This window comes from Rhinolophus ferrumequinum, chromosome 10, assembly GCF_004115265.2.
Source record: "Rhinolophus ferrumequinum isolate MPI-CBG mRhiFer1 chromosome 10, mRhiFer1_v1.p, whole genome shotgun sequence".
NCBI classification, from domain to species: domain Eukaryota; kingdom Metazoa; phylum Chordata; class Mammalia; order Chiroptera; family Rhinolophidae; genus Rhinolophus; species Rhinolophus ferrumequinum.
The window spans coordinates 53,213,844-53,228,712 of NC_046293.1; the positions used below are offsets into that span (position 1 = coordinate 53,213,844).

A 14,869-nucleotide genomic window follows, 5' to 3' on the forward strand; every position below is an offset into this window, starting at 1 on the left:
CAACAACCCCCCATGTTATATCACCATGAGGAGAGTGAAGCACAGAGAAATTTCACCTCAAAATACCAAAACAGGCATTCTGACATAGGAGTAAAAATGAAGTTGATCTTATTCTAATTCCCAAGGATGGGACCAGAACTGGAGTCCAATGCAGAATGGGTGCTCCTCTGCTTACATCTGTGTGACTGAAAATATTGAATTCTTTGAGCCTCCTCATCTGCAGTGTCCTAATTATTTCACGTGGTTGTTTCCCATTCAAAACAATGGAAAAGAAGCCGTTGAATAAATTGTAAGTGCTAAACAGATATCAAAAATGATTAGCCATAACTGCCACAAACTAAGTGACCTTGGGCATTGGTTCATTCATTTACCATGCCCTCTGGACAGAGAAATATGTAAGGCATAGTACCCACTCCCAAGAGCTGCTAGTCTCACGGGCATCTCTAGGGGGCATTGTAGTTTAGCATTCTTGGATTTTGTATCTGCCCCTCCCTCCTATATGAAAAGTTCTCCCCAAGTGAGTTATTCCCTGGTCAGAAGCTCCAGAATGTTAATGGCAATAGGACTCACCTGAATATCTTGCTGAAACAGATTCTGGGTGGAGCTCTGAAGCTGAATTTCCAAAAAGCCCCCAGGTGATACTGCACAGACCACACTTTAAGTAGCCCCCTGTGGGGACAGAGCCAGGAGTGCAGTTTCCAGGCTCTCGTCCTCACGTGGAAAGGTGCTCACTCAGGTAGTAAATGGCCATCAACTGTGATTGGATGGCCATCAGCTGTGGCCAGTTGGCCGTCAGCTGTAACGAGTGAGCCATTGGCCACTAATATAACTGCTGTGGCTACACTAGCAGCAAATGGGGGCTACCAAGAAGATGGTGGCTGAGCTAGCAAGCACGGATTGCAGTTAGCAGGGCGGATTGCAGCTAGCAAGTGGGGTTGGTTGGCAGAGACGCGGATGGCAGGTTGCAGGTCGTGTGGTTCCTGCTTCCTGTGTCTCCAACCCAGCCGCCAGGGAGACTATAGTAGTATGACACCCTTTTAATTTGCTGTCACTTGGGAAATCACAGGAGGCTTAAACAGCATAATGTAAAAACTCTTTTGGGGAAATTGGCTGGGAAAGCTCTCCTTGAGAAGGGGAAGCAGGGGCCAGCTTGGTGGCTCAGCTGAGGTTGCCGGTTCGATTCCCACTTGGGCCAGTGAGCTGCACCCTCTATAGCTAAGAACAAAGGCTCTCGCTGGAGCTGGGCTGCTATGGGCTACTGTGTGCTGCCATGACAGGCCGATGGCAAGCGTGAGTGGCCAGCGGCCAGCGTGAGTGGCCGGCAGCCAGGGAGAGCTGCTGTGAGCAGCCGACTGCCTCAGCCAGGGAGAGTGCAAGGCTCATAACACCAGCATGGGCCAGGGAGCTGTGTCCTTCACAACTAGACTGAGAAACAACCCAGCTTGAACTGGAGGTGGGGGGAGGCAACAGGGGGCGTAAATAAAAATAAAGTCAAGGAATTCATTTTTAAAAAGGGGGGGAAGCAGGACAGGTTTGAAGGAAAAGAGGGAGTCTGTGACTGAAAGATGAGTGAAGAGCACAAGTTAGGACACCATCCAACTCCAGACATTTCGAAGAAATCACTAGGGTTGCGCCTGCAACTTCCACGTCCATTTGATGAAGCCTGATTATCATCAACAGGTTGTGTTATAATTATTGGGTGGGTGCTTACCTCTAACTCTGTAATGTGAACTGGAGAGGAGGAACAGTGCTATGTGTATTCACATTCTGCCACCACCTCCCCCATACTGCTTATTTAACGTTCGTTGAATGGTTTTCACAATTTGCAGATTCTGGGGAGGCTGAAGTCCAGGCCTAGCGCACTCTCTACTAACTTCACCAGGGGGCGCGACGGCCCCGGCGACACGGCGATCGTGACCCACCGGCCTAAGGGCTCGGAGCGCTTAGCGGGCGGTCTCCACTGGCTCCTCCTTATGACCTGGGCGGGAAACCGAGGCAGCGCCCGAGCCCCTGCCCGAGACTTCTAAGATGGGTCCCCCACTTTGGGAGGTGGGAACCATCACCGGAACTTGGGTGCCTGGAGATCGGCCCGCCGCCCCTTACCGGGCGCCCTGGCAGGGGACGGTAACTAGGCGGCAGAGGACGGTAACCAGGCGCACATGGCCCGCCGGGCCCTGTTTGTTCTGGCGACGCGCCGCCGCTATTTGAGGCGGTTTTTATCTCCCAGAAACCAGCAAAACCCCAAGCGGAGTCTAGAGAAGATGAAAGGAGCCGAGGGGCCGGGAAGGGGAGGACCGCGGAGCTGCGGCGGGCGGGAGCTGGCACCGGACAGGCGGAGGCCGGGAGGCGAGAGGGCCAGACCTTGGGGGGTCCTGAGGAGCCTGCCGAGCGGGCGGGAAGCGGGGGTCCACTCGGGGCCGCCTCCTCTCGCAGGCCAGCTCCCAGGCGTCCCCCGCCCTCAGCCGCCCAACCCCCTTGCCCACGTCCGCCTCCCGCCATTGCCCTCAGCCCACTAGAGATGTCCTCGGAATGCGGATTTCTTCAAAGCTCCTTTGAAGCCGCGCCCCGCCGGAGGGCAGGAGATTTCGCACCTGGCCAGGCGCGGGAGGGTGGCAGAGTGGGGAGGGGGCTAGCTCCCCGAGTCCGCGCGGCTCGCCGCCTCGGACCCGCCGCCCCCTTTTCCCGGCTCTGGCGCCGCAGCGCCGCTCCCGAGCCCGCGAGGGGGACCGTGGGCCGAGGCGCCGCAGGCAGTTGGGCCCAGGTCGGGGTGGGGGGGGGCTGGTGCGCCCCCTCAGCCCAGCGGGGGAGCTCTAGGGGGCAGGGGCCGCACAAAGCCCTATTGTGGCTAGGGGATGGCCGCCACAGAGTGGCTTTTGTTCCTCCGCTAACTCCGTGGCGGGCACGACTGATTGCAGGCCCGGGCAGGGGGCGGGTTACGTGCCAGGCTGGGGCCGCCCGCGGGGAGCCGCCCCTCGCCGGGTTTAGAACCGCGGAGTACTCTGCGCTGCGTCCGCGGGGCCGGCGCTCCAACCTGGTCCGCTAGGGTCCGTCGGTGCGGAATCGGAGAAAGCCAGGGAAGAAACCTGTCTTCCCAACTCTGCAGAGAGCTCTACGCGGTCGAAAACTGAACTCCGCTGGAGGGCCTGGCCCAGGAAGTATTCTACCGCGGACATGATGTGCAAACGGGCATGCCCATGGGGAGTCTCCAGTTTGCCAATGAAAATCCCTGTGGCTCACCCTTCTCCCTTCCTCTTCCCATTTTCTCACCAGGACAGAGTTTAAAATCGAACTTTTATTTATTAAATTAAAAAAAAAGACTCCATGAGGGCATGATCCCTTTCCTTCCATAATATTACCCTCTCCCCAAGCCCCAGCGGCTTTAACCCTTTAACTTGAGGCCTCGAGGGAGCAGGAGACAGAAAAGGAGGATCCAAAGTCACAGGAAAGGCATTCAAAGGCACGAAGCGGCTTTAAAAGTCACTGGAGGTGGAGTTGGGAGCATCGGAATTCCCAGGTTGGGGGCCTGTATATGCACCCAAATCAGCTTGGGGACCTCTGTCCTCCTAGCTCTATAAATTCTTTCTCATGGCTTATAGGCACCAGCCTTGCACAGTGCCTTGCCCAGAGTAGGCACTCAATAAATACTTGATTTATTTGAATCTGATCCCAGAGCCTTCCCCACCTATTCTTCAGGAGAGGCACCTCCAAATCATTGTCCTGTTAGGTGGGCTTCCCCAAAGAGCCTAATATGGCAAGTTCTCCATAACCATGGCAACAACGGATTAGCCTGATGGGGTCATGGTGTGTGGGGAGGGGGCAGTGGAAGAACCTGTTCTGGGGTCGAGGGAGCTGGGGTACATTCCAGTCCTCCCCTCCATAGGACTTGAGGTTTCACAGCTTCTGGCTGGGGGTGGGAATATTAGGGATCCCCTAACTGAGAGAGACCCCATAAACTCTCTAACAGAGATCTAGCTAACCAACCCTATTAGCAGAGATTCCATTAAAAGAGAAACCCCATTAACTGAGACCCTGGTATAGAAATTCTGTTAGCAAGATCTCCAGTAACACTTTTTCTATACAGAAATGCACTTGTCTAAAATTTCCATAACAGAAATGGACCTCCTTCCCTCCCCAGCTCACTCTACCTGACCTGTCATCATAACTTAGATAAATAGAATTATTATTATTACTATTCATTTCTCTTGGAACATAGGGGTTAAATATACAAGGCTGGGGGCAGCCTCCCTGACCCCGGGGGTCACCCCATCTTTGGGATCAGATCCCCACTGGTCTGCCCCCCTTTTGGCACCCTGCTCCCTGCCAGGTCACTAACCCCAATCCCCCTAAATATGGTCCCTAATGAAGAGGCCACCAGGGGGCAATAAATTATCATCATCATCATTGTGTTTGTAAAAAGAGTGCTCTGAGTCATGGAAAGCAATGGAAGAAGAAGTTGGGAAGACTGAAGCCTGGAAACTAAGAGATAGTGGTAAATAAGCTTGGGAAGCAGAACAGATGCATATCAAAGTCTTAGTGAGATGGAGAAATAAAATGTTGGGAGCCCAAATGAAAACAAAGGGGGTCGGGGTGGTAAAAGCAGAGGAGAGAGAAGCTGTGAGCAGGGGCAAGGAAGAGTTTAGGAAGCCAGAGTGCAGAAATCAGGTACAAGGTGCGGGCCTAAGATGAGAGTTTGCGGAATGGCAAGGGGAAACGGTGAGCTTGAGGGGGCATGCAGGAAGGTACCCAGGCCCAGAATGGCCAGGGGAGAGATGAATGAGAGCCCCAAAGGGCAGCATGCATGGGGCAAAGGCATGAGGGGCAAGCAGTGGTCCACAGAGCCAGGAGAGGCTGGCAAGCAGCCCTGGGGCTGGTCCCCTCCATCCAGCTCAGATCTCCAGCAGGTTGCTCTGCTCCGGGCTGCCTTCAGGAGCTTTCTCTGGGGGTGCTGGAGAGGCTGAAGGTCGGGGCGTCTGACTGGCCTCCTCTTCCCCAGTGCTGCGACCCTCCCCCAGCTCCTTGGAGCCACTGGGTGGGGGGCCTGGGCCTGGCTCGCCATGGGTGCGTTGGTGTTTGCTCAGGTGGTCACTCCTGGTAAAGCGCTTGGAGCAGAGCAGGCAGGTGAACTTTTTCTCCCGGGTGTGAGTGCGCACGTGGCGTTCCAACTCGTCAGAACGGGTGAACCTCTTGCCGCAGAAGAGCCAGTTGCAGACGAAGGGCCTCTCACCCGTGTGCCAGCGCAAGTGGGCCTTCAGGTGTGAGGCCTTGCCATACACCTTGCCGCAGCCAGGGATGTGGCAGCTGTGGATGGGCTTCTTCCGCAACCCAGCTGCTGCTGCCCCCAGGCGCTCTAGCTCCTGGCAGTTGGGGCAGTCACAGGAAGAGCGCCCTGCTCCACTGCCCCCATATCCACCACTGCCCCCTGTGCCTGCACCCCGAGGGGGTTTGGCTCCACCACTCCCCTCCAGCTGCCCACTATTTCCCACTGCCTTGGGTTTATAGACATCTTGGGGTAAGACATGCTGGGGGCCTGGTTGCAGGAGGTGGGGAGCTGGGTAGGGGGCTGGATTAAGGGGGGCAAAGTCAGATGGGTAGGTGGGTAGCTGGGGGTTCAATGGAGGCTGAGCAGGGCCTGTGGGCAGTGTCCCTTGCAGCCCATCACCCTGGCCCTGCCCACCACCTAGCCAGTTGCCCCCAGGGTGCATGTCCCACCAAGGTGTAGGAGCATTGCCTGGGCCTGGTGAGATGCCTGCATGGATGCCTGCCTTGTACCAGGAGCCGTAGGGGTGTGCCATGTCCAGAGAAGTGTAGACACTGGGCAGGCAGTCAGAAGAGCTGTGCCCCTTGGGCACTAGTAGCCCAGGATCCTGGGTGCCTGTGGGCCCAGGGAATGAGTGAGAAAAGGGAGGGTAGTCATTGGCATAGCCCGAGGTGGGTGCTGGTGGACTGCCTGCAGGTGAGAGGAGCCCATTGGTGCTTGAAAAGGGGGCTGGGTAGGCATCCCCCATGGTTTTGGGGGCTGAAAGGTCACTGCCCACAGAGTATGGCTTCTTTGTGCCTGCTTTGCCCAGTGTCGTTGAGTCCCGCAGAGGGCTGGAGCCACCAAATTTGCTGCACGCTGCTGTCAGCATGGCCAGGGGACTGGAGCCATAGTGAGCTTCCTCCTGGGAAGAGAGGGAACACTGCTTAGGGGAGAGGAGGAGAATGCAGAGGGAAGGGCAAACTTTAGGACTGCGACCTAGAGACATGGAGAAGAGAACAGAAGGGTCAGGGAAGAACTGAAGAGAACGGGGAATTAGAGGTAAGGGGGGGCCAGTGAGGAAGGTCCCAGGGCAAAGCTCAGATGGCATTGTGAAAGGAGAGCAGAGGCCCAAGACTGCAGCCTAGCACCCCAACCCAGGAGGCAGGAAGTAGAGTTCACTGTGGAGTAGCTGGGTGTGCGAGGGCCTCCAAGGAACAGGAGACACCTCTTAAATAGCTGTGAGAAGAGCTAGGGATAGAGTCAGCACCTGGATGAGGTAAGAATTAGGGATGCTGACTCCTGGGAGTGGGTTCATAGCAGAGGCCATGGTGAGGGACTTGCAGAGGAAAGCAGAGCCTCAAAGAGCAGCATGGGAAGGAGAAATATTAGGGGGCTGTAGTTGCCCTCATTCCAGATTTCCCCAGCGTTACCCCATATTCCACTTCCTGTCTCCGCTTCATCTCCTGGCTAAAGCAGTGGCCTGGTCTCCCTGAGGCCTCGTCCTCATGTCCCTGGTAAGGAATCTCTTGGCAGGGACTCTGGGGCTGAGGAGCAAGAGGAAGCGACTGTGGAGACACTGGGACATTGAGAGGGAACAGGGCTGTAGCCAAGCCAGGACTGTGGCTGAGGCAAGAATGTCTTTCAAGCGGGCAGTGGGCACCTCCTGCTTTGCGGAGCCAGCTGGTACCCCTTTTGGAGGGCTGGAAGAACCTGAAGTCCTCAGGAATTGGGGTAGCTAAGATACTGGCTCACAGCCACTCCCCTGTGTGCCTCAATTTCCCCTAACACGTAGCCCATGTAGCTGGTCTCTCTTCACCATTCCAACACAGCACATGAAGGAAGATACGTAGATGGCAGAGCGTGGAGGTCTTCTAGAAACACAGAATGCCCTTAGTGCCCAGCCTGCTGCTACTACCAGGCCAGACCACCTGCGATCACCATCACTCGGGAGCTCCTGATACCCCTCTCTGAGTCAGCCTCCGCACATTCCGGGAGGAGATGCCCTCCAGAATCCCTTGCTGGCATAGACATGCGTCCATTACTGAGAATCCCACCAAAAAAGATGTCCTCAAAAGCTGACCCTAGACAGTTCCCTGACTGGGGTCCTCAAAAGCCGATATACCTGGTGCCTTCCTGGTAAAAGAACCGAAAAACTCAGGGTTCCCAGCCCTGTGTGCTAGCTCCTAGCATGTCGGTATGGCAACAATCCCCAAGGAAGGTCTGCAGTGAGGAGCAGTATGCAGTCACCACTCCTGCACGGCTCCCCAGGTGCAAACAGCTGCCGCCCCCCCACCCCCATCCCCACCCAATTACCTCAGGACCTGAGGTCCTGTTGACCCCATGGACACAGACGCCCAATTCTGAGCCACCAAAAGCTTTCTCAAATCTGGCCATGGGAAAAGCCCTGGTCTTTCCCAAACTGAGGGTGGGCTAGAGCAGGGTAGCTGCTGGGGCAGGAGCCCAATCCCAGCAGAAAGGAGAGGTAGAAACATGGCGTGTGAAGGGGAGAGGCAGAGACCCAGAGACATGGGAGCAAAGCACCCAGCACAAAGTCAAGAACTGACATAAAAGCCCCCAAGGGTGGGGGAAGGGGAACAGAGGGGAAACTGGCATTAGGGGGCAGAAATGGGCAGGGACCCAAAAGAGCAGAAAGGTAAAACAAAAGGGAGCAAATGAGAGGAAAGCAGTATAAACAAAGAGAAGTGATAGAAAGAGACCTGGCTAAGAAGGCAAAGGAAAACAGAGGAAAAGAAAGGAGGAAGAGAAAAGAGTGGGGGAAGGAGGAGGAGGAGGAGGAGGACGAAGAAGGCAGATTTCCTACCTAAGAAAACCACCACAGGGCTGGGCCCCAGAAAACCCCCAGACCAGGCCACTCCTCCAGCCTTCTCCCCCTGACCGCCCCCTCCCCCTCTGCCCAGCCCGGCCCGGCTCCGTTGGTTTCCCTGCGGTCGGTTTATTTTTAAAAACGCCGACGCCGTCCCCCCCGCCCGGCCCTCACACTGTGGCCACAGGGGCCTCAGCCAAGCCTAGGGACCCCACCCAGCTGTGGGGAGAGAAGGAGGGGTGAAAGAAGGCAAGCAGCCCTAGGCCAACAGGAGACCCCAGCCCTGAGGAGCGGAGGCCCCCAGGGCCGCTGAGAGCAGAGAAAAGGAGTAAAGCACCAGGCCCTCTCAGAATGTTCTAGAGGCCAAGAGAGCTGGGCCCCTGGCAAGTTTTACCACAGCCTCAGTTTCCTTCTCTTGCTGCTTGTGCTTGACAACTAGGGAGAGGGTCCTGATGAAGGGTTCTAAATATGAGCTCCCGTACCTAATTAAATGCATTACCTTTCTGGGGACCCAGGAGTCCCACCTTCCAGTTGTTTTTCCTCCTACCTCTACCGACCATCTGCTAAAAACAACTAAAAGGCAGGCTTAAAGTACCAAAGGGGAAGCCTCTGGAGAAGGAACAATGTGAGGAGCTGTCCCAGCTCTCTCACCCAGGTGTGCAGCTGGGGAAGGGAGCCCCTCTCTCCAGGTTGCTCACTGTGCCCAGCTGACCTCCCACTGGACCGCTCACTGCACTCCTGAGGGCTAACTGGCCATCAGTTCTGAGTACCCAATGTCCCAGTTTCCAGTTCTTCACTTCTTCAGCCTCCTCCCAACTTGTTTAGTTCTCTCCGAACTTCGGATTCTTCATCCCCACCTAGCCCCCATCCCCATTGCTCCCTCCTCCCTATCCCCCTGCATTTCACTCAGCCCAGGTGAGAGCCTCCCATCAAGCAGCAGCTGCTTCCCTCTCTTGAATCCCAAGTTCCTCTCACTGCCAAAGAGCCCACCCATACCAGGCGGAGGGCTTCCTGGTGGTGGCGGCTGGGAGAGGGAAGGTTAAGGGCCCAGGTGCCCAAAAATTGGTGAAAGAGACAGAGGGACTGGAATGCCTTTTATGTTGGGGCATCTCTAGCTCACAGGAAATGAGGGACATGGAGGCCCAGTTTTCACGACACACTCCTCCTGCCAAGTGCTATCCCAGTCCTGTGTCTTTCCAGCAGGCCTTTGGGTCAGCCCTTCCCCCAGGCACCAATGCCACGCTGGCAACTTTGGCATGATGCCCACATCTACTGACACTGCCCCTGCCTTGGGTGGACCCAGGATTTCCATGCACCTTAGTCCTCCAGCTTCCTTAAGACCAAACACAGTGTTTCAATGATGGCTCAATATAGAGTCTAGTGGGGAGATGGCAGGGTGAGCAGTCTGCCATCATTGCAGCAGGGGTAGAGCCCAACACCTGGGGACCCCTGACTGGGAACAGAGCAGTGACAAGGGACATGGTGTCCATCCCATTGGCTCGCATGTCATTTGCTGAAACTCAGTCACAAATTCAGTATCTCGCAGCCTGACACATATACACCAATCCTCACTTGGACTAACAGACACGCAGATGCCCTACCTTGTACACACACATATACCTGTGCTCTCACAAAGCCAGCCATGCATGCAGTCGCTGGTTTACTTTCTAACACTTACACTCAGGCCAATGAACACAGGCATTAAGATCCCACTCCGTCTCACACACACCTCTCCTACAGGCTGAATGTGTGGACTTCCTGTTTGGCCCATCACCCCTGGTACCTGGGCTAAGGCACTGGGAACAGAGACAGGGGCTTCTGAGGGGCCCGAGAATATGGAAGGTTCAAGGCTACTGAAGGGGGTTCACTAAGGGAGGGCTCTCTGGCCAAATTCCTATGGGCGGACTTAGAAAGCATGACAGAGATGGTGACAGAGAAACAGTCAGAGACCCAGAAGCAGGGAGAATTCAGAACATTCAAACAGGCTCTGAGTGGCTGTGAGTCCTCCTTCCAACTATGTGCCATGAGTCCCCCAGAAGACCTGGTAGAGTCAGATTTCTCAAGACCCCAAACCCTGACCCCATGGTACCCTAGTACCCTCCATCCCCAGTGCCAGAGGCAAGGGATGCTGGGGTCCGGGCCTGGAGGGGAAGTGGCCTAGTCCGCCCTGGAGCCTCCCACTCCCAAAATAGAGCTGAGTTTGTCTTTGGCTGAAAGCTAAATATTTGTGAGCCGGGCAGGCGGCCTCAGACCCTGGCCCTCCTCCTTGGTTCCCTCTCAGGCCGGGGCCCAGTTCCTCAGGTCAACGCCCCCACACATGCACAGGACTGCCCTTCTCCCTTTTCTCATAGCCCACCTCCTCTCCTGCACATACCAGCCCCGAGGCCCAGCCCCCTCCCCACCTACAAACCAGACAAGATGCAGGTCAGGCTAAGAGTTCCCGGAGACAAGACCCCCTAGGAGCTGTACCCAGTTTCCGCTTTGTGCCCACTCAACTAGTCCTATCACCTCCTCTCTCCTCCTGTGTGCAACCAGCTTAGCTATCTCCCACCCTTCTTTCCACTCCCCCCTCCACTTGCTCCTTTCTCCATCCCTTTTCCATCCTACTCCTTGGACTGCTCTCTGATCCCTGGCCCTGTTCTCTCCTCCCCCTTTCTCCTGCCCTTTGCTCCCCTCCTCCTCTGACCCTACTCCTCTCTCTTCATCTGAGAGTCCCCTGAAAGTGACAAGCACCACAGCAACTGTCTGTGTGAGTTGGGAGGTGGGGGGCAGGCAGGGATTAGAACCATTAAGATTGCGGCTGGTATCCTGGGGGGAGGAGGGGGCAGTTACCTCAAGCAGGGAGGACGCCATCCTGAGGCTGGGGACCAGGTCCCAAGGAGCCAGGCAGATGGAGAGAGCCGAGCCGTAGAGAGAGGGAGAGGGAGAGGGAGGGAGAATGGGAGAATGGGAGAGAAGAGATCTAAAGTTAGAAGGGACTGGGGGGTGGGGGGTGGGGGGGGCTGCTCTCTGTCTGTAGGGATCCACCCTCTAATTACAGCTTTCCCAGCGGAGAAGCCTCCGGATCCAATGAGCAGGGCGAGAGAGGGAGGCAGAGGGTCCAAATTTCCTGCTCCATTTGCTGAGCTCCCCAAAGAAGGGATCTGGGCGGGAGAAGAGAAACAGGGCTCCCAGGGAAGGGGTGGAAGGAGAAGGGGGATAAGGACATGGGCAAGTTGTCAGGACATCCTGGGGGGAGCTGAGGGGAAGATTTGAGGGTAGGTGGGCCCAGGTGTCCCACACCCGCCCCCAGCAATCCCATGGGCATCTGTGGGAACCCCTCCCAGAGCTCCCCAGTATCAGATACCTTGGGGATCTGGGGCTGTGTGTCCTGGGTCTCTCCTCTCTGGAGGTCTGGCAGTGGAAGTGCAGGCAGGAGATGGCCTGAGAGTCCTGGGATGGCTCGGTGCTTCTCCTAGGCCAGCTCCACTCCTGTTCCCACTCGGGCTCCGATCCTACAATCCTACTGACTCCAGAGTTCTGGCTTCTGCTCCGGCTGCTGCTGCTTCTGCTGCTGCAGCTCCTGCTGCTGCTGAGGCTGCCGCCGCTGCTGCCGCTGAGGGAAGGAACAGGAGGGAAAAGGAACAAACCCCAAACCACTAATTAGAGATCCAGGGGGGGGATGGGGGATTGGGGACGACACTCACAGAGAGAGACTGGAACACACTGACATACATACTCATGGACAAACACAGGATGATACATGCACATGTACACACACTGTGCTGTGGACACAGCCACTGTCATGAATGAATGCAGACAGACTCACACACAAATGAGCTCAGTGACATGGCTGGAGGCACACACACCACATGCACACCAAGTTGACCAGAGATGCTTGCTTCTCCAGTCACCCACCTCCTGGGCAGGAGAGCAGTGTGTATGTGCGTGTGTGTGCACGTGTACATGTGTGTCATGAAAAACAGGAGGAAGAGTGTGTTCTGGGGTGAAGGCTCCTGCTGCCCAAGCTTTTAGGGTCATTGAAGTAGGTTCCAGAGCAAGGCCTGGAGGAAGCAACCGAGAGGGAGGGAGGGGTTGGCGCAGGCTTGGGGGTTCCTCGGTCTTCCTCCCAATGCCTCAGTTTCACTCCTAGGAAGTGGCACCTCGGCCTACTTCACTCTGTGGGGCAGAACCTTCTGATTCTGAGAAAATTTAAGGCAGGTCAACTCATCCATGCCCAAGCCTAACCCCTTTGGATTAAGTCCCCCAAAAGATATGCCCTAGCCTTCATCACTTCTTGCCAGTTACCCTCCCCAGGCCTTTCTTGGCCACACACCAAATCTCCATCCTTTGATAGATAGTTCTCATGAGTGACCATGTTTTCCTGGGAGGGGGCTCCTGGTTCCCTTTCTCATTACCGTGCATCAATTTCCCTCTGCAGCAGGAAGAATTGAAGTTAGAGCTTAAGCAGGACTTCCCAACTTTGACTTCTCATCAAAATGGGGAAGAAGAAAAGGAAGGTCAACTAGGTTGGGAGAGGGAAACCAAAAAGTCTATTAACTGAAACCTGGGTCTTAAGGTAAATTTGTGGGAGAGAAAGGACTGGGTAGCCAAGTGGTAGAACCAAGTGGTAGAACCAGCATCTCTCCCTCAGAGGGGCCCAGCTAGCTGGGGTTGTTTTACAAGTTATTCCCCAACACACCCTTCTCCCCCCTCCCAGCCCTGCCCATTAAAGGAATGGAGCCCTGTCCTTCCCTTCCCACCCCCCCCAACTCCCAACACAGTCCCCTCACTTTCTCTTCCTGAGTGCCCACTTCCTTGCTCCTTTTGGAAAAAGGAGTTCTCCAAGGAAAAAGTGGGGAGGGGTAAGGAGCTGATGGAAGTCCAGGGAGGGTTAATGAAGCTTAACCAGCAGGCAGGATCAAAGTTCAGGGCAGCACCCAGGAGTTCTGGATTCCAGCCCCAAGATTTGGTTTCCCCCATGGAACCCTGTGGGTCACATTTTGGGGGAGGGGGTTAGGGAACCAGGATGACTGGCAGACAAAGGAAAAGAAGCAAAAGAAGAAACACAGACAGGCCAGAAAGACCCAGAGACACACCGAGCAAATGAAACAGTCCTAGAGAATAAGAGACACTATGGGATATAACAGAGAAAAGAGGAAAACAGAAGACCAGGTATGTGGCTTTAAAAAACCAGAGAGCAGAAAAATCTAAAAAGGAAAAGAAACCGATCCAAAGGAACAAAGATGAGGAGACAATGGTTTCAAGAAAGGACAGGACAGGGAAAATAGCTGGAGGCCTGGTCAGGTCCGGAGGAGGCAGAGGGTTAAAGCAGCCAGGCAGGTGGGAGGGCGGGGATGGAGTATAAATAGCGCATAATTGTGTCCGATGATTACACGGGCCACCCCACCCGTCTGCCCAAGAGGAAGTGCCCGTGGTGGGGTGTCCCGTGACCTCGCAGTCTCCCCCTGGTGGGGGGCATCTGAGCCTGAGGTGCCAGATGGATTTCTGCCCCCCCCCTGCCATCCCCACACCAGAAGTTGGGAAGAGGATGGGGAAGCTTTGGAGAAATTACTGTGCCAGCAGAAAAACCCAAAGCTAGTTAGGTCAGGCAGGCAACTGAGGAAGAGGAGAAAAGTCTAGACTCCAGAGAAGAAACCAAGTGAGAGAGGTGTTACAGTAGTGATCAAACTAGATTGGGGAGGAAAGGAAGAGATTGAAGGGTATAAAGAGGAATGACAAAGGATGAAAAGAGGTGCAGAGTTGGGGAGAGGAGATGGATGGCAAGGAGGGTCAACCTCCTTCACTTCCTTTGGGGGCCTTAAACCCTAATCCTACCTGGGACAGGGCAGGAGTGCTGGGGAAAGAAAAGGAGCAGCGTCCCCAGGAAGATGTGAGCCAGGGCCCCTGATGTGTCAACCCCAATAAGACAGTGCCTGGACATACAGACCCCTACCAAAGGTCTGTCCAAAGCCAGGCCGAGGGGCAGCCTGAAGCCCCCAGCTGCCTCTCTCAGGACCCTGGGTTCTGACATCTTCCACACCCTTTTTAAAGATAGTCCTGCAGCCCTGCAGACACCCTGGTATTCCTGGGTCTAGACCCCTCAAACCCCTCCCAGAGCCCCCAAGGGCTGGGAGCAGCAACTGGGAGCCCTGACCAAGGACCTGCCTCCACCCTCACAGGCCTCCCTCAGCCCAGCCTCCCAGGGGGTGGGGCAGCCCAGGCAGAGGCGCCATGTGGCAGGGGCGGGTAGAGGCTGCGGCTCTGGTCCTTCCAGTATAAACCCCCTAGGCATCTGGTTTCTATCCACCACCCCACCACCCTGGGGGCCCCTCAGCCTCCGCCCATGGCCACCCAGACGCTGAGCTCCCAGAGATGGACACCCCTGAAGGAAGGGGTGGGACGATGCCTTTCTGATCTCTCAACCCCAGGACTGGGCTGAACCACAGGGACCGCTCCCTTCCCTCCCTTCCCTAGAAGAATCAGGGTGGGATTTCTAGGTTAGAGGGGGTTGAATATGGAACCTGCCTCAGTTCTCTTTAGATCTTTTTGGAATGATCAGTGAGGATGGAGAGTGAAAATTGGGGAGAGTGGGATACTTCTAACCCCCTACTCCTCAGGGAAGCTGCCTCAGGCATACCACTGCCCTCTGCCCACCTCCCAGGCTGGGCTCCTCTGAAAGCCCTAATCCAAAGGGACTCCTAGTCTTTCCTTTGTTGTTATTATAGAAGGTTTGGCTCCACTAGAGAGAATCTCCAGTGAACAGTGAACAGAGCTGCTGAAATAAAATAAAGATTGACACATACGCTAATACAGATCTAATGAGT

The 14,869-nt window shown here is 55.5% G+C and overlaps 1 protein-coding gene across 3 annotated transcripts; it reads right to left on the reverse strand.

Moving 5' to 3' along the window:
- Positions 1-4,703: 4,703 nt before the first annotated feature.
- On the reverse strand, positions 4,704-11,657 carry SP7 (Sp7 transcription factor). 3 transcript variants are annotated; one of them, XM_033116866.1, is made up of 4 exons: positions 11,410-11,657; positions 10,896-10,923; positions 6,670-6,783; positions 4,704-6,161 (listed from the first exon to the last, which is right to left on the reverse strand). In XM_033116866.1, the coding sequence occupies exons 2-4, from the start codon at positions 10,914-10,916 to the stop codon at positions 4,887-4,889; spliced, it is 1,410 nt and encodes a 469-aa protein (XP_032972757.1). In that variant the 5' UTR covers positions 10,917-10,923; positions 11,410-11,657; the 3' UTR covers positions 4,704-4,886. The 3 variants fall into 3 exon arrangements, with proteins under 3 accessions (XP_032972757.1, XP_032972758.1, XP_032972759.1); XM_033116867.1 differs by lacking the exon at positions 6,670-6,783; XM_033116868.1 differs by lacking the exons at positions 6,670-6,783; positions 10,896-10,923.
- Between the last annotated feature and the right edge of the window lie 3,212 nt (positions 11,658-14,869).

Bases quoted from the DNA above. Each gene is read 5' to 3' on its own strand.
- SP7 (XM_033116866.1), bottom strand. From the start codon at position 10,916: ATGGCGTCCTCCCTGCTTGAG. The intron at 6,784-10,895 runs GTAACTGCCCCC...CTTGCTCCTCAG, and splicing joins TGGCGTCCTCCCTGCTTGAG to CCCCAGAGTCCCTGCCAAGA. The intron at 6,162-6,669 runs GTAACGCTGGGG...CTCTCTTCCCAG, and splicing joins GACAGGAAGTGGAATATGGG to GAGGAAGCTCACTATGGCTC.